The sequence below is a fragment of the Erpetoichthys calabaricus genome, chromosome 6, assembly GCF_900747795.2.
Source record: "Erpetoichthys calabaricus chromosome 6, fErpCal1.3, whole genome shotgun sequence".
NCBI lineage: Eukaryota > Metazoa > Chordata > Cladistia > Polypteriformes > Polypteridae > Erpetoichthys > Erpetoichthys calabaricus.
In genome coordinates this window covers 136748492-136771883 of record NC_041399.2, presented here as the reverse complement: position 1 = coordinate 136771883, position 23392 = coordinate 136748492, and the positions used below count along the sequence as shown (strand labels likewise).

Below are 23392 nucleotides of genomic sequence, written 5' to 3'. Positions count from 1 at the left end.
ACTGACTGACAGTGCATACCACTTTATATGGTTAAAAAGAAAAAAAAATACCACTTTCTTTCCAACAGGGAATTGAACTCGGGTCTCTAAGGTGCAACAGGCCTGCTGCGCACTGATTGGCTGAGCAGTGTGTGTCAACTATCCGCGACTTAGTATGGTATCGTGATCGTGATTTAGAGAGAATAAAAGTGAAAAAAAAACCGGAAACTTTTACAGGTCCTATAAATGTACACCGTGTGTTACAGACGCAAACCAAGTTTATGTGTGTACTGTATAATATTAACAATAAGAGCAGCTCATTGCTGAAAATAGCAAATATAGGAGGAAGTCGGGATCGAACCGGGGACTCTTGATTACACCGGGGACGTTTGATTACAAGTTAGCAAATCTTATCACTACTCTATGGGAACTGTTGTTTTTTCTTTAACCTTTTGTGAAAGTGTTTACTTGATCTTTGGACTTCAGGCTTCATATATTATATAGTTTATGCCTACATTTTGTTATTTACTACTAAAATATGAAAAATGTTTCTGTTTTAAAAATGTGTTTACACAGATTACTGTAGAAACGGAACACACATGAAATGCGTGTGTTCCAAATAACGATTTATTATTTCCACTCTAAAACTCTAGCAGTTCAGTCACTCCCAGATAATCAAACAAGGCATGAGCTGGGAAAACTTAGTGAACGTTCTGCGACGGTGGGGGATGGAATAGCCGGCTGCATGCTGGCTCGTCTTAATCGGCACATTTAGAAGACAAAAGAGAGGTGAGAACGGTTTTAAGGTGGGCCGGATCTACGAGTTTTTTTGTAGACTCTGGTAATTCTAGTGTTGAGTTATATTTGTATTTTAATTAACTTTCACACAGTAGCACAACAAACGTCTTCCAGTTCAACTTGTAAGGATGATGTCAGCTTGTCTCTTTTTAGTTTTTGTTAACGGAAATAACACTGCCTGAATATGTAAGCTGGAGCTGGGTAGATTCATGTGATAACAGAGCGTATTGTTGACTGTAGGCATTAATAATTTTTGGAAATATCCTTTAACATGTAGTCTTTGTCCATTACCAGCATCTGAAATTTTAAAGCCCCCTTTAACCTATCACTGCATTATATAATCTTGCCAGAAGAGCTGGAAACTTTTTCCTTTTTACACTTTGACATTGATTGCCTATTTAATAACTTTGATTGGCAAACCATGTACAGTGGTACTTCTGGTCAGGACTGTACCTCATTCCGAAACTCTGGACGTGACCCGAACATAATTTCCCCATAAAATTGTATGTAAATACAATTAACCTATTCCAGACCGTAGGAACTGTATGTAAATTGTGGTGGATGGCCAGCTAAATATTCCGGCCCTCACCCCCAGGCCGCCAGGTGGAGCTCTCCCGACAGCATGGAAGTTCCCCAAATTCCAGCAGGGCCTCATGGACTTTGTGGTTTGTATGCACAGCCCTGCTGGATACCATGGGGGCCACCAGGAGTCACTGTAGGGAGGCTGTCGGACTGTTATGTGCCCTATAACCTGGAAGTACGTCCTGGTCACATGAACAGGAGAATTGACGTACTTCCAGGTTGAAGAAAAGGACTTTCACCCTGACCCGGAAGTAATAAGGACTTGTGGACTGTTGGGCAGGAACACCTCCGGGTCAGGGGGTATAAAAGGACTCTGGGAAAGCCCCGACACTGAGCTGAGTTGGGAGGTAGGGTGGCGATGAGTCTGGGAGAGGAAGATTGGTATTTGTATTTGGTTTATTGATTATATGAGTAGTGTGGAGTGGAGGGTGCTTGGTGCACTGTATTATTATAAAAATAAAGAGTCTTGGACTTTTACCTGGTGTTTGGCGTGGTACCTGAGGGTTCAAGAGGTCGATAAAAGCCTCTACTGCTACAAAATATATTTTTTTAAGCACAAAAATAGTTAATTATACCATAGAATGCCCAGTGTAATCGTAAACTAAATGTAAAAACATTGAATAACACTGAGAAAACCTTGAACAACAGAGAAAACTAACATTGTAAGAGTTTGTGCTTGACCCTTATGAACTGCTCGCTGTAAACACTTTTTTTATGAGCACAGGGAAAAAAAATTAAATACCACTTCTCTTGCAAAACTTTTCAACCCATCCTCTGTCTTTAAATTCCTCACCTTTGCCACTCGAAGAAGGATTTTTTTTTCAGCAAATCGCTATGAATCTTCCTGGCTTTCTCGCATATGATCGGCTCGCTTACGCTATCCCCTACAAGCTGCTTCTCGTTCAACCACACTAGCAACAGTTTTTCCACCTCTTCCAGCACTTGAGGCCTCTGCTTGGTTAACATAACTCCTTTTGCAACATCAGCTGCTTTGTTAGGCCCCGTATATGCAAACAAAAGAAAATGGGAAACGGAGAGTGGCAAATCATTGGTGCGTACGAACGTGCATAGGGAAACTGGCCGCCAGTGTTTTTGTTTGCCACAAGAATGTATGGCCGTGAACAGATGCAAAATTTTGGCAAACTTTTTGATCGTAACCCGATTTGTACGTGTTCAGAAACATTCGTGACCAGAGGTTCTACTGTATCATGCATATGTAAAGTGGAAAGTTCATTATGTGCAAAATAATTGAATTTCACTTATATTTTACTCAGTGCCTGAATTTTATAGGGATTCTTTCTTGCTGAAATTGCAAATAAGGAACACTTTTTAATACCACGGTGCTTTAAATACTTTTGTCATAGTTTTGCCCACCGGATGGCTTGATAACTTCATGACAAGTACAAGAAGGTGGGTTTTAGCCATTCTGAAAGCTACCAATCAATTGCTTGAGACCAAATCCTATTATTGAATGTCATTAACTATGAAAATTCTTTGTTGTTTAACATTTAATAACATAATTTCTTTTTTGCTCAAGATCTTTGCTACTGTCTACATGTTTTTTAATCTTTGTTCAAGAAATACAATTATTTTTCCTTCTAATATTTACAAGGATGGTTTTCTGTTCTACAGATTTTTGAGCAAACTAATGTTTTGTTGTTCAGTTATTCAGAATGTTTATTCATTATTTATTGCCTTTTTTCCTTCACCTAGGCAAATGAAGTCCTTTTGTTTAACAAAAAGTTGACTGCTCGTGAAGCATGTAGCCTAGGATTGGTCACAGAAGTCTTCCCTGACAGCACCTTTCAGAAGGAGGCATGGGCCAGAGTCAAAGCTTATGCAACTCTTCCAAAAAATGTAGGTCTCAGACTATATTTCAAAATAATGTGAATGAATATTTAAGCTATTTTTTAACTGATGCATGTTCTATGCTATCTTTGATAGCTGTTTTAACCAGGGCTGTGGAGTCGGAGTCAGAGACAGTTTTGTATATCTGGAGTCGGTCGGCAAAAATGTACCAACTCCAACTCCTAATAAATTTAAATTGTAATGAAAAAAAAAAATCAAGTTCAAATGTCCCATTTCACAAACAATAGTCAGAATTAAGTACTTCTCTGATGTAAGAATAAAGCCCAGTGCATAGTTGTGTTACTACTAGTGTGAAGTTCAGCTGAGCTATTATACAACCTGACATTCACATATTGTAATCTGGATTATGGTACATTACAAAAAAGTGTTTTCATTTTATTTCAGATGTAATGTGTTTAACAAGTTCATTTGAGTGTAAACAAGTGTAATGATGTAGGTGGAGTTGTGCACTATGGCCTGATGTGTGTTCAGGGGTTCTTGTCTTTTGTTTAAACTGGCCAATACGGTAGAGAGTCAGCTTCCTAGCCAGTAGTTCTGTGGTTAAGTGACGTGTATGTTGCATTCCTTCAATCAACATGGAAAATACATTAGCATATTAAATACAGAGGAGTCGGAGTCAGAAGTACCGGAAACTAAGGAGTCGAAGTCAAAGAATTTATCTACCGACTCTTAAGCCCTGGTTTTAACAGTATCATGGGAACAAAACCAAAAGTACATCGTAAAGAATAAGCTCTTACAGCAGCCAATTGTTGGCTATATTCTCATCCAATGAAAAAAATTACAAATTTTCCCAGTGAATTTAATTTAAATATATTTTTTCTTGTATCTGTAAACTTTCTTCATTCTTTTAAGAATACAACATAAATATTATTATATATATTGAAGTAGTCTATTGTGCTTGATTCAGTTGAATAAAGTAACCTTTGTACATATGGTACATTTATTTATTTATGGTGTTTTTGCTCTTATTTTAAATTCCTTCATTAACTCTTTTAGGGCGGATGTCGACTTTTGTCGACAGGAGGGGTTGAGGGCGCATGTCGACAAAAGTCGATATCCAGGGATAGAGGGCGACAATCAGCTGTTAATGGTGACAAATCTCACTGTCACGTCACAGGCATTACCTCTGTGCTTGGAGGAATGCTAGACTCGTTGACTCGGCAACTAATCCTTGCGTGTGCGTGAGTTACAAAATGTAAACAATGGCAAGATGGCATCTACATGTGACAAGGGAGCGAAGCGAGTGCAGAAAAGAAAACACTCGGCAGACGATGTTTTGCGCATTATCGCGGAGTCGGACTCTGATTTTTCAGAATCGGACTTTATTGGCAGTGATCAGTAGATCGAGCAAGAGAGTGAGAAGCCGGCATCAGCTGATCAGACACCAGCCGATGCCGCGCCAGCGGATCTGCTGCCAGTTGAGTGCCTTCGCGCAGCCGATGCATCTATGGCAAGGTTTGCGTGGGATAAATACACAGACATTGATCCGTTGAGAGCCGATCTGGCTACAGGACTTCACAAGACGGCATGGCTTGCTGTTGGACATGACAGATCACCAGCTGCTGTACTTCAGGCTGCTCTCTCCTGATGCTGCTTTTGAGCTACTGTCAGACAAGACAAACAGGTAGGCAGAGAAATTTTTTGAATCGCGGGCTGCGGTTGCATCGCATTCTCGTTTTTCAAAGTGGAAACCAACAACAAAAGACGAGATGAAGCGTGCTGTGGCATTACAAATCGAGATGGGACAGAACTGGTGATATAACTTCAGGGAGCATTGGTCCAAATGTGCTTTGTCCCCTGGTGGCTTTGGACAGGTTATGCAGCGTGGTGATAGGTACGTGATGCTGCAAAGTTTTATTCACTTCTGTAATAAATAGAAGCAAATCCCATGGGGTGAGCCAGGCTATAACGCCATGCATAAAGTTCATAAAGTTTCAGAAGATGAAAGAGGTGACAATATGGTTTTCATGCAGGCAGAAAACTTGGTGGCAGTGGCATGGCACGATGGCAAATGGGTGACTTGTCTCTCTACAGTACACACTAACAATATATGTGAGAAAGTGCAGCAACAGACAATTGAAAAGTAGGCACCAAAGCAACACACATTGTAAGGAGTGCAATGTGGCAATGACTGAAATTGGCTGCTTTGAGCGAGATCAGACTTTGCAGGACTTTGCTGTGTAAAATGTATGTGATATGTATGTGAAATCATAGAGTATGCAGGCTCATACAACATGCAAGACAGTAACATTTGTCAAAAGTAAATATTTTTGTTGATTTGATATGTTAAACAATTGCTTTGTGTTCTTTTTTAAAAAATGTTAGTTTTTGGAAAAATATTCAGCCCTGGGAGAAAAGAAACAAAAAAAAAATTAGCCCTAAAAGAGTTAAGTTGTTGTATGCTGTTTTTTCATCTTGTTAGTATTTGAATACAATATTTTTCCATCTCTCAATAGATTACGGATTGTATTTAAGCTGCTGCTTCTAAAAATCTGTTTCTGTTCTGCTCTCATTTTGTTTTTGAGTTTTGTATTTAAATATAAAATGCCTTTTTTATGTCTTAAATGTATTCAAAAGAAGCAAGCTATATAGATAAAACACTGAGCACTAACACAGAGCAGACACAAATACAAATGACAGTGAATATTCAAGGAAGATACTGATTCTTTTTTTTTCTTTTAACAAGCTAATTTAGACTACATTTAATCAATTATACTTAAGTTTTTATGTTTTTAAAAATTGCATTTACCAACTTTGTAACACCAAGCTGACACTGCTCTCATATTTGTACTTAAAACACCAACACCCCCTTATCCTGTCGAAACAAAGCTAAAGTGAATTCCTTGATTTTTTGATTAGGAGAATATATACTATACACTATATATAGTGTGTTTATTTATCTATCTAAGATGCAAATCCAGGTTTATTTAAACAAATGCAGTATTAGTTAAGATAGGGCGACAGAAATGTATTACTCATGAATGCCTTTTAGAATATTCTGCAAACTAAACCTGTGAAAGTGGCATAATATATTACATCTATCTATCTATCTTCTTTGTATTTTCCTCCTGAAACCTGCAAATGTATACTTAATTGGGCACAAAGGAGAAAAAATACAAATTTATGGTTAAGATTTACTAATATTGAGTTTTCTTGTGTACATAAAATCTGCCTAGTGTACAATTGCCATAGTGTTGCACATGCTTTTTAAAGTACACTAAACATTTATAGAGCAAACTGTAAACCGTAGTCCCTAAAGGCCATGCGTAAAGTCCAGGCCAAAATGATCTGCAATTCTGTCTCCACATTATAGTTCTTAAAAACCTAAAAAAAACATTAAAGCAAATGGTGTGTGTAATGTATATTTACATTGCTAAATTTGAAGATTTCTTATATACCATCTAGAAACCTCAAGGTCCTTGTCCGAGTGCAGCAGATGTAGCTCTGTTTCCAACTAAATTTTTTGTCTGATTTCCAGCAGTGGTACACAATTATTTGCATGTTATTCTCCACAGTGCTTTACACTGGAATTTTATTTCTTAGCAAATAATACGCTAAATTTCCTATAGCTACTGTAACACAAACTAGTCTATATCATATAAGCAAGTTAGTAATGGCTGGATGTTCTCATTTATTCACAGAAATAATATACATTTTGCTCTTAGGGGAGAGAATAAGTTTCATGATGTCTGCCATCATGAGTAGTCACAGATTACTGGGGTTTTATAGTGAGGAAAACAACTATTTGATCCCCTGCTGAATTTGTTAGTTTGCTCACTTACAAAAAAGGAACACTCTCTAATTTTATGGTAGTTTCATTTTAATGGAGAGAAACCGAATATCAACCAAAAATACAGAAAAAACACATTACATAAAAGTTATATATTGATTTGCATGTCACTGAGAGAAATAAGTATTTGATCTTCTACAACCCACCCAGAATTCTGGCTACCACAGATTGGCTGTGTGCCCATAGATTACAATCAATCAATTTCAGATACTCCTGATCTCAACTTATGTATGTAAAGCACACCTGTTCACACAATCAATTTCTTCCATTACAACACCAGCTACCTCAATCGTTAGGTGAACTTGTACAGCGTTGGGAGCCTGTGGTTGCTTCAGGATGCTCTTCTGCATCATCCCATTTTGTTTAGGGGAATCCCAAAAGAGTTTAGAAACCTTATAGTGCGTCAAGCATTTTTTTAAGTTTGTGTCCAAGTGTTGTGACTCTTCAGGCAAAAGCAACTGTCATTGGATAGGTTCCTTGTTAAAGTTGCAAAAAAAGAAAGATTCCAGTGAACCAACAAATAGCAGTGATTCCGTTAGTTAGAGTGAAAGTTGGCCTACACAATAACCCTCGTCCTCCTCTTCTATCTTGTCTCCCTCACACCAGCCATGATTCTTTTCAAAGGTAAAATGCAGGTTAATTTGTTTTACATATTTTTACTTTATATTTTGTATTAATCAATTTTATATAAATATTTGTGGGTTGTGAAACTAATTATCTGAGTTTCCATTATTTCTTATGGGGAAGTTCGCTTTGATATACGAGTGCTTTGGATTACAAGCACGTTTCCGGAACATACAGTATTATGCTTGCAAACCGAGGTTCCACTGTAATGTGTTTCTTCTGGATTTTTGGTTGATAATAGTCTCTCTCCATTAAAATGAAACTACCATAAAAATTAACGACTGTTCATTTCTTTGTAAGTGAGCAAACTAGGCCTAGGTGGGAGATGCATTTTGACACTTTAACCTTTACATAAACACTTAAAAATTGATAAAGAATAGTAGGACCGAAAATGTGACTTGATATTTAGGAGTTCAGTTATAAAGTTAACTATATTTGTAATATTTGTTGGATCTAAGCTTTAATTATTTTAAAAGTAGGAAAAATTTTTTACTGTACATTTTTTCCAAATATAGTATAATGTAAAATTATACATAAGTTAATGTTTATTAACAGCTGTGATAAAAAGTGTTGTTTTAAGTAATTATTACTGTTGATGAAACTTCTTTGCTATTTCAGTCTCTGGCTTATTCAAAGCAGCTAATCAGAGAAGTGGAGAAGGAAAAACTTCATAAAGTGAATACCCAAGAGTGTGAAAGACTGGTGGAAAGGTGGACTTCTGATGAATGTGTCAATGCCATCATGAGCTTCTTTCAAAATAAAGCAAAACTATAATTGGAAAAGTGTTTGTAACTGCTTTATACAGTGCTTTGTATTACTACGTAGAAAATATTGATAGTAAATAATTAGGTGATTTCCAATCAGAAGGAAGAACTATAGCTATTTCCCATAATGATATGCATTTTTATGGTTTATGTGCCTTTTGAATAATCTGAGTAATTAACAACTATGATATAACTGAATAAAAGTAGCCATCAGGCTTTTGATTACTGTTAGGCTACTGCTATAATTGGTTCATTTTTACATCCAAACTGTAATACATTAATACAATGTATATTGCTAAGTCATGCACCCGAACACAAAGGTAGCTGTAATGGGAGTGCATTTTCCAAAACTATTACAACACCAGCAACCTCGATCGTTAATTTACAAGTGTTTCTCAAAACCCATCTTAACTAAAGAAATCCATTAAATCCTTCTGTGAGCTTTCCAACCTACACATTAATCACCAAGTGTCTCTTAAACTGGCTGCCTCTTGAACTGACCATAATTACAGACGCAGAATACATTAAATTCATGACACAACGGTTCTCTGAACAATTTAGAATTTACACTTAATGCATTTCATCATTAAAATAATATAATCTTAATACATTTGTAAGATATTTTATCTACTCTCTATATATAAAATCCTAAGCCTAAAAGTGCAACGATTTTGTGCAACAATTTTATGTCACTTTTTTGTCATGCTTTAAATCTGGCTTATTTTAAAACCTACATATATATGTTTGATATCATTCTTTTCAGAATTTATCAGACTTTAATGTGATGCTGTTAGATTCTCAGATTCTTATTCCATTTTTAAATTATAAACTAAAAAATATCAAGAACTCGCGTCCTGCGAGACAAGACTTTGTTCCAAAAGATTTAACCACGCCCAGAGCCGGAAGTAAAAGACAAAGAGTAGGACAGCTGCTGTATAGGCTATTAAATGTTCTAAGTGCTGTGCAAGATGCAGATCACGCAGCATGGCTGTAGCAGCAAGCCAGCAGCTGACTGAGCAAAGAAGAGGTTAAAAAAAAAAAAAAACTATTTCCCATTGTATCACCATTTTAAGAGGGTGTTTTGGAGGAGCGACCGTGTCTCCTTGGGGTGCGTTCAGTCCCCCTTTTCACAACACAAGCGGCAGAGACGTGAAGTGGCTAGCGCATAGCACAGGCCGGGGGGATTGGCGAGCAAAGCGAGCAGGGAGGGAATTTCCTAGTATTTACATAATTTAATCGGTTAATTACACATTTGTAAGTTAATATGTCTGCATTCTTTAAAAGTTTGAGTATTTCACAGATATTTTCTGTGTTGCAATTTTATTTGGAGTTGAGCAGGAAGAAAGACAAGGATGGGCAGGAATTGGAGGGGTTGATACACTGCCAGTCAAAAGTTTCATAACACCTCAGCTTTTTTTTTTTTTTTTTTTAAAATCAGTTGAAATGCAATGAATGGACTAGGTTAGCAAAAGCTGAAAAAAGTTTTTTTAGAATATTACAAATGGGCCTTTGCTTTTGTTTATTTATTGTATGCCTTGATTTCATGAAACATTAATATGTTAAACTGCATGCATTTCCATAAAAACTGAACTGTTCTGAAACTTATCACTGGTTGTGTATGTTTAGGGAAAGATAGTGTAGCTGCAGTAAAGAAAACCTAACCAGACGAATATCAGATGAATTCTGTGATGATATCTCTGACCACCACCTCCCAAACCTAATCTCACACATTATTTAGCTAAAAGCTTAATCACACGTGCCATAAATGTTCTCTTCATTGAATCTTTAGGTGATTTTGCAGTTACTAAGGATTTTTTTCCGGATATGTGTGGCAAAATGTCCAGAAGTACCAATGATGTCTACATCTGAGCCATTTTGACAATACAGTATGTCAAAAGGGAAGTAACTGTGAGTTTAGTGTTGATAAGCTTCAGGGTGACAGTGGATATCCCCGATATGCGTACCTATCAACATGTAAATTCACAGGCTGATGAAACACAAGGTTTGGGGTTAGGCATAACAAGAAAGTGCACTTTGGAAAAGTGCAGCTCTGATTTGCAACCGCTGTCTGATTTTTTTGTTTGCATTTGACTTGTAAAACGTGATGAGAAGTAAACAAAACATAATGCAGTAAACAAATGAACACCTACTTTTTCCAAGTTTATTTCACCTCACTGAAAGTTCAAAACCTTTTCAATCATTAGATTAGCAGTATTGTCAATTGACTTATTTTTTCAATTGACTAGTGATGGTTTTAGGCTGGTGATTTAGGTGCAGAGTTAACAAAGCAGTACTTTTTAACTCTGTCGAAAAGTAGCCAGTTAAGAGGGGTTTTGTAGAAACACAAAAAAGTCGCAATGCACGCAGGTAACATGAGCTAAGCTACCCTTTAATTCCTTATGCACTAAGGGGTTTTTAGCATTATTGTGCCTAAATTACATACCCAACGAATCACCTCATGTGTGAGTGGTTAATTGCTAAGATTCCTAATTTTCAGGAAATGCATTCCTGCTTTGTTGGTTGTCAACCTAGTTCCAAAAGGAACAGTTCCTTTTTAAATATGTCATTTTAACATCAGACATTCTTTTCAGATCATTTCCTTGTATGTCACAATGACATAATACTTCTTTTTTTTTTTTTAATTACTTTTTAAATAAATGTTCCTGAATGTCCTTGGCCCGTCTTTGTGTGTGTGTGGTTTTTTTTTGCTAGATGTTTGTTAATGGTAATAGTACATTCCAGTGCATCAAGTGTATTTGGCATGTTTTCTTGAAAACACTTTGTCTTTCAGTTTGCATTAAGTGATTCTGGAACTAGTTAGTCGTTTTCATTCCAAAACAAAGTATTTCTTTTCATTAAGCATTAAAAATATACAGTAATTTAAGGTAAGTTGTTGCAGTGGAAGACTGGCTGCTAGCCCTAGCCTTGCCTTTAGTTAACAGTTTTAAATAATGCTATGCAGCCTTGTATGATTTATAACTGGACTCACAAAACTGACAGCCACCAATTATAACTGATATGTCTCAAGATCCCAGTTGGCAACCCTCCAGGCAGACACGCGGTCCGGTCCCACCCTCCGGAAATAACCATCCCTCTGCAGTGGCCAGGTGTTACGTGGTTGTCCCCTTGGTCCTGTTCATCCACTCAGGTCCTCAATAATGAGGATGCTGTGAGCTGGATCACCCTCTGGGAATTGTGACACATGGCAGTAGTGCCATAACTGACACTCCCTCACAATGCAGGTAACATACGTCATTTGGGACTCAGTGAGCAAACCAGCGGTACCCAAGGATTCTCTGAAGAGAGACAGTACTGAAGGATTCCAGTCTTTGTCTCAGGTCACAGGATAGCATTCATCTCTTGCAACCATGTAGCAAAACGGGAAGCACCACAACTCTAAAGACTTGGACCGTCGTCCTTTTGTGAAAACATCAGGTGTGCCCCACACCCTTTCTAGTAACCTCATGACCCACCATGCTCTACCAGTCTGTTTACTGACCTCATAGGAAGAGTCACCAGAGGAATAAATGTCGCTGCTGAGGCAAGTAAACCTTTTGATGCGGTGTTAACATTCTCTCTGCAGACAGACTCACTGCTGATGACTGTGCCCAGAGGTTGTTAAAGGCCTGGATCTTGGTTTTTATCCAGGATATGCGCAAGCCCAGACACTCGGACTCCTTACTCAGTCTCTTGAGAGCCCTGATCAGAATCTCCATTGACTCGTAAAAGATCACAGCATTGTAGGCAAAGTCAAGATCAGTGAATCTTCACCAACAAATGCCCAACATCCAGTCCGTGCATGTATTGAACAGAGTAGGAGCAAAAATATGCCCCTGAAAAACCTCAGAACCAACTGGGAAAAATGCAGAGGTTCTGCCTCCACTCTGCACAGCATTCACACCATTGTATGGACCAGCTGTGACATCCAGCAAACTCGGAAGGATCCTGCAAAGTCTTGGGATGATCCACAGGGCAGCTCAATCTACTGAGCTGAACACTTAAAGAAAATCTACAAAGGCTACAAAGAAACTCTGCTGATATTTATGTTTCTGCTCCATGAGAACCCATAATGCCAGGATGCAATTGATGGTAGACTTCTTAGGCATAAAACCAGACTGCTCTGGTCGCCTGTAGGTGAGCAAGTGGTCACTGATCTTAAGGAAGACCCTAGCAAGGATTTTATCCAGCACTGAGAGCAGTATTATTCCCTCGTAGTTGCTGCAATCCAGGTGATCACCCTTCCCAGTCCAGATAAGTCCAATTTTCCAGTCAGTTGGGATGATGCCTGTCTCCCAGGTGGAAGCAATGCAAGGAGGACAGCCTTACTACCAGCCTGGTAGAGTTCACTCCGGATACCACAGATCATTACAACCTTCCCTACCCTTACCTGGTTCACCACCTGTGTGATATCGGTGAGTTTGGGTGGTTCATATTTAATTGTAGGATCAGCCTCAAGAAATGTGGACCCAAAGATGTTGAATGTCCTAGCTGGAGGATCATTTTTAAACAGCTGCTTATCACGCGCCCTGAGTGCAACTTTCCGTGTAACAGAGTAGGATGTGCATAATGCTTCAATATCTCTGTAAGTATGTGGGCCACTCGCTCATAGATTCCTCTAACAAACGCGTCCTTCTCAGTTCTTGGTATATAATGGATTTGTCATCAATATGTGCCCTGCAAAATGAAACGCCTCCTTCTGGGAACACCAGCAACCTTCATGGTCTTGTCACAGATGGTCTCCCTCATCACATTAGGATCTGCAGTCACACCCAAGTCTGCATGTTCCTCAAACGAACAGTGTGCATTAAAAGCCATTTGATCTTGGAGTATGGCCAAGTCCAGTCTCATTCTCCTAGTAGTTGGTAGCCTGTTGGACCTAAGCTGGATCTTCAGAGTAGCAACAGAAAGTCTTTGGTAAGAATTCACAAACTGGGCACTTCTGTAGGAGACCCCAGTGTCTTTCCACAAGGATATGATCAATCTCCTCTACCACACCACCAGTATTGGAGTACCAAGTCCAATGTTGTGGCTCAGGCCACTGGAATCAAGATCTAGCAGGCCCTGACTTTTTGCAAAGTCAAAGAACATGGAGCCACTTTCACTATGGTCACCAGCCACGTGGGGACTGACACAAGCCTCATAGCCTCTCCTTGGGGGTAGCTGTGCTGCAGCCACCCACAGGAAGGCTGCTCAGTCAAACTGCAGTAGCAAAATAAATTTCTAATCAAATAAATTACTGTATATATTTTAAACTATAAAAAGTACTATGCAATTTTTTTTTAGTTATTTGGGCAGTAAGTGGTAAGTGTTTATTTCCTCACATGTTCCCCACAACATCAAGGCTGGAAACTAGCAGGCATGTTTTATTTATATAAACTTTTTATTTTATTTTGTTTGAAGTCAAACTTAACAAAACAGAAGTCAGCCCCAAGCCAAGAGAAGAGAGGTGAACCAACAGCATGGGCACAAATCAAAAAAAGAAGGGAGTATGTCCTTTTCCCCCCCAATATACAGTGCATCCGGAAAGTATTCACAGCGCATCACTTTTTCCACCTTTTGTTATGTTACAGCCTTATTCCAAAATGGATTAAATTCATTTTTTTCCTCAGAATTCTACACAAAACACCCAATAATGACAACATGAAAAAAGTTTATTTGAGGTTTTAGCAAATTTATTAAAAATAAAAAAAATTGAGAAAGCGCATGTACATAAGTATTCACAGCCTTTGCTCAATACTTTGTCGATGCACCTTTGGCAGCAATTACAGCCTCAAGTCTTTTTGACTATGATGCCACAAGCTTGGCACACCTATCCTTGGCCAGTTTGCAAAAGTGATGCGCTGTAAATGCTTAGTCTAATTTTATTAATTAAGATTTTATTCATTAGATCTTGCCATATTTAAAAAAAAAATGTTTGAACAGATCCTCTAAGTGAGAATTTGATTTTTTCCAATTTACTTTACCTTCTCCCATTAAACCAACACTGTGGTGTTGAACTATTGAGTGTATTTTTTTCTTTTTGCAGGATCTTCATTTGTTCCACAGTCACCCTTCTCTTTCTTGCTGCTTCTTTGATGTTTTTTTCCCCATTTCTTCCCCTACCCTTCTAGGTCTTCTCTGCTGTCTTTTTCCCATGCCTTTCATTTCAAACACCTTTTTTGGATACCTTGTTTCACTCCTTTTTATTACTGTATATGTTTGTGCCAATGTAGCTGTTTTATTTCTGTGGTTTCCATAAGTGGTTGCATTTCCAGTTCTTCATAGATTCTTTTGTTTCTTATCCTGTCTTTTTGTGTTTTCCCTGTCACTTGTCTTAAATACTTAATTTCAACTACCATTATTTTAGACCTCTGTTTATCCAGTACTGCCAAAATTCAGCAGCATATAATATTGTTGGTACATTTATGGTTTTATATAGATGCATCTTTGCCTTTTATACTTATTTCTTTTTATTAAGGTGTTGTTAATTTGATAAATACATTTTTATTTTGTTTAATCTGCTTCTAACTTCTTCATCTATCTTTCCATCTTCACATATGATTGCTCCCAGGTACTCATAAACTGCAGACTTAAAAATATCTAGGCATTCACCTTGATGACAGAGTGGTCTGTGAACACAGATATTCTCTACAGACAGGGGTAGAGCAGGCTCTTTTTTCTCCGAAGACTCTAATCATTGAACATATGTAGCAAAATGCTCTCTATCAGAAAGTCATTGCCAGTGTCCTCTTTTTTTTGCTGCCGTTTGTTGGGAAGGCAGTATGACAGATAAGAACACAAACAGGCTGGACATGCTGGTGAAGAAGGCTGGCTCGGTGCTGGGCAGGACTGTGAACTCACTGGGAAGAAGGTACAGGCCATCCTTAACAATAGCAGTCACTCTCTCTACAACATTTTGGTGGGTCAGAGAAGTAAATCTTAGCAGTTATCTTCTCTCACTGCACTGTAGAATATAACACTTTTAGAAGAATATTTGTTCCTACTTTGTATTATCGTAGTATTTCCCTCTACTTACCCTTTACCTGTTTTCTCAAGGGTAAATGTTCTCGTCAAGTTCGTTATCGGGTTGGTCTACTGTTGCAATTTAAAATGAACATACACACACATAGATAAACACACACACACACAGACCCTAACCACAACAGTGCCACATGAATGACATACACACGCTGATTAACCCTTAGCACTTTAAACCACACATCAGCCTGTCACTCAGCACTTCAAGAGACTTATTTATTATCGGCATAAACAACATACGATATTTTAGTGATATCTCAGACCTAAATATTACTTTTGGTCTACAAGAATATATTTAAACATACAAAGACTCAGCACTCTTGACTATAGGCCATTTATCAGCCAAGAATACCTTCTTTTTATCGTACTGTCCCTTCTATTGAGTGGCGCCCTCACTCTCAGCCTTATAAACCTCGCAGCACATAAATAATGGCAAAAACTCTGGCTACACTAGGTGCTCAAAGAAATCTAACTTATTAATTCAATCACTCTAGACATTAAGACAAAGCATAGAAAGTTAAAAGCAGCATGGTATTTATTACAAGAATAATAATAATACCACTGGAACAAAGAATAATAGAAAATAGGTACTGATAGAAAAGTCTGAATATATATAGTCTATAGGAATAGCTTATGAAAAAGTTACAGATGACAAAGATGAATGTCCCAGGGAGTCGTTTGATTTAGCAATCGAAGTTCATGATGCCTTTCTGACGACCAGTGCCGTCTTCGTCCGTTCCTCTTCTTCTCCTCCTGTACTTTCTTCTTCTCCTCCTCCTCTTTTACCTCTTTCAAACCAAGGCATATTTATTATGAAATGTCATGCCTTGGTTTCACAACACATGCACCTGATTGGCTGGCTGTCAATGTGATTGATGAATTTTGCTCAAACCCTTTTCCAGATAATAAAGTTCTTTGATATTGCCTCAGTATCCCTTTCCCAGGCCATAAACCCAATTGTTGTCCCAGATGTCCATCCATAAAGTAATCAATAGCCTGAGGTATCAGCTCAGGCTTCCTTTCCCAGGTTATAAAGTAATTGAGCCATCAGAATGTCTTCCTTTCAATGTTGGAAACAGCTGTTTTAAAAGTGAGGTGTAAGAAAACCTGCTTTGATTTGTCTTAATTGTAGTTCATCTGTTGTTTTATCTTGACCAAAATATAATGGAAAATTAACCAAAATGTACAGATTTTATACACTATAACATACTTCCATGAGATTTGAAGTGATTCATGACCTGGTCACCACTCTACCTTCCAACATTGTAACAACTGACCCATTTGTACTTTTCACTACTTATTTATGTTTTTTCTCCTTTTTTTTATAATAATTTTTAACAATTTTCACTGAGGGTATCTATCTATCTATCGCAATGCTGTTCCCAGTCCTTCCTAAGTCTGCCACCTGTAAAACAAGAATGACAGGAAAAACATCATAGTGTTGGGATGTTACCTGGTAGTCGAGTTTATTTGTCTCAAGGTGGCTAAAAGGCTTTAATAAGGTTAGCAGTTTCTACCGCTCCTCAAGTCACTGTTCCTCACCTGAGCCAGCACGATTATAGTATAAGCTACTAATCCTAAGAGCAGCAGCAAAAATAAATAAAAACTCCAGAAACACAAGGGACCGGCAATAACAGCGATTATCACACTCATTAACAGAATTTCTGGCCATTACCCTTATTGAATTCAGAAGCTAAACCCTCCACCCAGACCAAATGAGTTATAACTATTTCCATTTATCCTCAGACAATCTGCACAGGCTCCTTTATATACTGTCATGCTTGGGTCACAGATTTGCACAGAGACACAGGAGGTTGTAGAAAAGAAAGGAACTTTATTCAAAACACTGCAAACAAACATTTGTCTCTTTTCAAAAGTTTAAACGTGCTCCTCCATGACAATTCAGAGATGACAGTTTCCCCAGGAGGAGAGAATGTCTGAGAGAGGGGTAAGGAGAAGCAAGAAATCAGTTTTAAGCAACTGAGAGAAGCCCGTACAGGCTTTTTGACAAGGCGGAGTACCGCGAGGGAGGCAGATTACGCGACAGAGCCGGCCAGAAGGGAAAGGAGAAATGTGAAGGTAGTCTGTCTATGTTTCGTAGGGGTTTCCTAGGGTTTTTCCCAGGGGCGTCTGTGTCTTTTTGGGGATACGATTAGCTTCGCAGCTCACAATACGTACAGTTAGGTCCATAAATATTTGGACAGAGACAACTTTTTTCTAGTTTTGGTTCTGTACATTACCACAATGAATTTTAAATGAAACAACTCAGATGCAGTTGAAGTGCATACTTTCAGCTTTAATTCAGTGGAGTGAACAAAACGATTGCATAAAAATGTGAGGCAACTAAAGCATTTTTTAACACAATCCCTTCATTTCAGGGGCTCAAAAGTAATTCGACAAATTAAATAACTGGAAATAAAATGTTCATTTCTAATACTTGGTTGAAAACCCTTTGCTGGCAATGACAGCCTGAAGTCTTGAACTCATGGAAATCACCAGATGCTGGGTTTCCTCCTTTTTAATGCTCTGCCAAGCCTTTACTGCAGCGGCTTTCAGTTGCTGTTTGTTTGTGGGCCTTTCTGTCTGAAGTTTAGTCTTCAACAAGTGAAATGCATGCTCAATTGGGTTAAGATCAGGTGACTTACTTGGCCATTCAAGAATTTTCCACTTCTTTGCTTTAATAAACTGCTGGGTTTCTTTGGCTGTATGTTTTGGGTCATTGTCCATCTGTATCATGAAACGCCGCCCAATCAATTTGACTGAGTTTAGCTGGATTTGAGCAGACAGTACGTCTCTGAACACCTCAGAATTCATTCGGCTGCTTCTGTCCTGTGTCACACCATCAATAAACACTAGTGTCTCAGTGCCACTGGCAGCCATGCATGCCCAAGCCATCACACTGCCTCCACCGTGTTTTACAGATGATGTGGTATGCTTTGGATAATGAGCTGTTCCACGCCTTCTCCATACTTTTTTCTTGCCATCATTTTGGTAGAGGTTGATCTTGATTTCATCTGTCCAAAGAATATTTTTCCAGAACTGTGCTGGGTTTTTTAGATGTTCTTTAGCAAAGTCCAATCTAGCCTTTATATTCTTGAGGCTTATGAGTGGCTTGCACTTTGCAGTGCACCCTCTGTATTTACTTTCATGCAGTCTTCTGTTTATGGTATACTTGGATATCGATACCCTACCCCCTGGAGAGTGTTGTTCACTTGGTTGGCTGTTGTGAAGGGGTTTCTCTTCACCATGGAAATGATTCTGCAATCATCCACCACTGTTGTCTTCCGTGGATGTCCAGGTCTTTTTGCGTTGCTGAGTTCACCAGTGCTTGCTTTCTTTCTCAGGATGTACCAAACTGTAGATTCTGCCACTCGTAATATTGTAGCAATTTCTCAGATGGGTTTAAGCTTAAGGATGGCTTCTTTTACCTGCATGGAGAGCTCCTTTGACCGCATGTTGTCTGTTCACAGCAAAATCTTCCACATGCAAGCACCACACCTCAAATCAACCCCAGGCCTTTTATCTGCTTAATTGATAATGACACAACGACGGACTTGCCCACACCTGCCCATGAAATAGCCTTTGAGTCAATTGTCCAATTACTTTTGAGCCCCTGAAATGAAGGGACTGTGTTAAAAAATGTTTTAGTTGCCTCACATTTTTATGCAATCGTTTTGTTCACCCCACTGAATTAAAGCTGAAAGTCTGCACTTCAAAAGCATTTGAGTTGTTTCATTTAAAATTCATTGTGGTAATGTACAGAACCAAAATTAGAAAAAAAGTTGTCTCTGTCCAAATATTTATGGACCTAACTGTACATGATGCAGCCTCCTCTTTTTCACACCCAGTAGCAATACTCTAACTGGATGTTGAAAAAGCATTTGATTGGCTAAATTGGGCATCCCTTTAGTGTAGAGTGTGTGGGCTTGATTAAAATATTATGCTCTACATCCTATGCAGTTGGCTTGATTAAAACGTTATACTCCACACCTTCTGCAGTATTGCTCACAAATTCAGATATCTTTTGTCGCTTCCTTATTAAGAAAGTATTTAGGTTGGCTATTACTTGTTGCCCTCTTCTCTTTAATGTATTACTGGAGTTGTAGGCAGAGGCAATCCATACATCTAAGCAACCTTCCCACCTTCTTTTTTACCACATAATGAAAAGCACAGGATCTCTCACAAATATTCGACTGGTTTCCTTAAGTTCTGTCCTGGAGAGCCACAGTGACTGCTGGATTTTGTTCCATCACAATTTCTTAATTCAAAGGCAATCTTTGTGAACAACAGAACCTGTTATTTAATTCTATGACTTTATTTTGGCCATGTCAGGTCATTCTTATAATTTAGATTTTACTTTCCTAGAATATCATCCAAATAATTTTTGAACCAGAGCAGTCTAATAATTCTCAGTTCTTTACTTATTTCTCTTCCTTATTTCCCCAGATATTTTATAAAAAAAAAAACAGGTATTTCCTCATGAACACACAAAGGTGTAGATGTAACTAAGCGAACTCCTGGTTCCTTTTTAATTTGCACCTCATTGGCAGCTGCTTTAGAAAACAAGAATCATTTAAAAACAGTGAATGTAGCAATATAAGACTAGAAGTGATAGAAGCAGTAGCAGTAGTAGAACCGCAAATAAAAGAAGCAATGAAGTGTTTGGAATTTTAGCAACTGACTTAACAAGAAAGAAGAACAAGAATGTTACTTGAATAGTATTTACTTCCACAACAGCATTTAGATTCTAAGAAACAAGATTGGAGCAAGAAGCTACTGTCACAGCTGGACGGGGCGCTATCTCATCGCTACCGTTGCTCCAAAATGCCCCCACATGTTTAACACATGCTTTTATGTATTTCTTCAAGAAAATGATATCAAGTATATATCTTGGTAGTCTATAATGTTCAGAGAGCTGTAATATCATGAATGTAATGTATTCTGTGTGGTAATCACTGCCTGCGTGTGCCTGTCGGCATAAGAGAAAGCCTGTTTAAGAAGCACGTAGCAATTAACAACTGGGTCGGGGAACATATAGAATACGAAGCATTTAACATGCTACTTTAGTTATGAATGAATTTGAGAAACTCTAGTATATTAAATATTGATTTTAATATGAAGTTTCTGCTATTCTACTTTAATGACAAAATAAACTACAAGATTAAAATCAAATTTTGAGATTATGGTCGACATTTCAACTTTAATCTCGACATAGATCTTTTTTTCTTCACTGTATCCCTTTTTTTCTTTTCTGTGGCACCAATACGCTTCTGTATGACACTCAGGCACTTTCCTTTTCATGTCGATTTTGACATCTGACCACTTATTTTTTAAAATTCATCCTTTTTATACATTCTTTTATAATTGTCTTTTAACAAATCACTGAATGGAAGGGGCTATTTATATTGATTTGCATATTTAAATGTGTGAAATTCTGAGAGGAGTCAGGGTGGGGCTATAGGTGCATGCATGTGCGTTAAAATTCAAGTTGATTGGGATTAGTAAAGAGGAAGTGTGTGGAACTTTTCTGTTTTTGTCTGCATGCCATGTTTTAGTGTGAATTCTACGCACAGTGTTATACATGAGGCCCCAGATATCAACACCATTTTTGCTGTTGTTTGCTCTTTGCTACTCATACACACAGGGATTAGGCTGTATTCACCTATTCCATCAACACTAGATAGTCTTTTTTTACCTGAAAATTTTGGACTAAATCAACATGTGCAATATCCACGAGGGCACATTATATGTCATCTTTTACAGTGTTTTAAGTTGTTTCACAGCAGGTATGTTATTACTCAGCCAGAGTATACAGGATAGAAGACAAACAATATTATTCAAATATGTATGCTGTATGTGCAGAAAATACAGGATAAATTATATAACTTTATATTCACCTCTTTATGTCAAGTCTTAATTTCTAGTTTATAATGTAAACTTCTTTGCCCCAAATCTTATGGAAAGCATAGGATATAAAAGCAAACATTGGAAAAGTGATAATAGAAAAGAGCATTCACATTGTCATTTCAAAATTTTAAAAAGAGCTACTTCATTTCCAGCTCTCAAGATGTGGTGTGGTATTTTATTATTTACCTTCAACTTTAAAAACACACTTTGCATTTGTCCATACTAAAATCCAGCAAAACATCCCATTCCAGCTCTACATTGATCCAATGAATGTTATGGTTAACTTTATAAACTCCATGGATGAGGATTATCAATTCAGCATGTTTCAGTTGTAAGGCAACTGGAGTGTAAGGAATTTAATTGTTCTTGGGTGACCAAGTATTCAACATCACCTCCTCAGACCTATGAACGATTTAATAATCACCCTTCTACACCCTATCACTCATACCTAAAAACGTGCAGGCTTCATACTTCCCCCAGCCCCTCATCCACAACACAAAACAACGCCATAACAAGTTATTATTATTAATAATGTAATATAACAACTTATTATTAATAAAATGTAAATTAATAATGCCATAAAAAATCACACAGAATGAAGACCTACCAACATAGAGTATAATCGGCAAAGGACAGTATTAAAAAATATTTTAACATCAACATCAAGTACTCTACACTGAAATCAGAAAAGTAAATTTCCAATTTTTGTTCGATGGGGAAAATGCTTAATTGTATTGTAAACAAATCAACATAATTCATGTTATAAATCATGATAATGGTGACAACTACTCCAAAATAGTAAGATGTTTAAGTTGACACTCGAAATCAACTGATGTGTCACTTAGATGGGCTCCATCCTTCAAGCCGCATGGCAGGTCTTCATGAAAAGTTCAGGCTTCAAATCCACACACACCTGAGCTGTGAATACTACAGGGTCGGAGGACTTGTCCAAGTAACCCAAAAACAGGCTTGCATTGCCAGGCTCAAAACAATTTCACATACTCTAAAAAGAAATATTAATCTAGATAATTGTTTTGAGCATATGGGAATTGGAAAATTTGAATATGATGACTAAGTTTTTAACTTAAATTTTTGAGTTTAGTACTTATTTTAATGGTGCCATCTGCTGGAAATGGGTAGCAGCTCCCCACTTACCCTTAATGCAGGTATTTACTGTATGATAAGTACAAAAAAAAAATGAAACACTTAAAGTATCCAATCTTTTCAAAAGATTTTTCTAATAACTCTTAACATTTCAGCCTTCCCACCTGCCACCCAAATGTCCCGGGTTCATGTCCAAAATGTTGACCTTTAAAGCAGTACTTTTAACTGTCTCATTACCTCTCCCTCCTTTTACCTGTAAATGTCAAGTTTCTTTTAGAAACATTAAAAATCTCTGTCCCTCTATCCTTGCTAGATCCATTTCTGATCTTTTTCTGTATTCACCTATTCCATCAACACTAGATAGTCTTGTTGATCACTATAACTCAACCCTTCTTTCAGCACTAGATAAAACAGCATCTTTAAAACATAAGGAGGTCTCCTTTTAGCATTCAACTCCATGGTATAATTCAGAATTACAGTGTATGAAAGCAGTTGGTCAACGCCTTGAGAGCATTTCACGTAAGACTGGCCTCACTGTGCATGTCCAGGCTTTCTCTGACCATCAAAGGGCTCACAGAGATGCACTATCTGCAGCCAAAAACAGGCATTATGACAGAATAATAGAAAGTGACCATGATAACCCAAGGATTTTGTTCTCTGTAGTTAATAAACCAGTTCACCCTGCATCTGGCACAATTACCTCCTCTACCAAAGTCTGTGAAAAATCCCTCTACTTTTTCCACAATAAATTTAAAGATCTAAATAATTCAACTAACATAAATCCATCATCCATTTATATCTTCCCCGTCTTCTCATTCCATCCAGCTCCTTTTCTAAATGTTTACCAATCACTTCTGCCTTTATTAACGACCTGCTTTGTAAGATGAGGTTGACTACATCAGTGACCTTCTCCATCGCTATGCTCCTGTTCACCCACTAAGGTCCTCTGATTCTGGCA

At 37.8% G+C, this 23392-nt stretch overlaps 1 protein-coding gene across 1 annotated transcript in view; it reads left to right on the top strand.

Moving 5' to 3' along the window:
- eci2 (enoyl-CoA delta isomerase 2) overlaps positions 1-11078 on the top strand; it is a 100832-nt gene extending 89754 nt beyond the window's left edge. The window contains exons 9-10 of the mRNA XM_028803946.2: positions 3073-3216; positions 8261-11078. Coding sequence (XP_028659779.1) covers positions 3073-3216; positions 8261-8416 — 300 coding nt within the window. The 3' untranslated portion in view covers positions 8417-11078. The remainder of the gene's footprint in view (positions 1-3072; positions 3217-8260) is intronic.
- The last annotated feature ends 12314 nt before the right edge of the window (positions 11079-23392 follow it).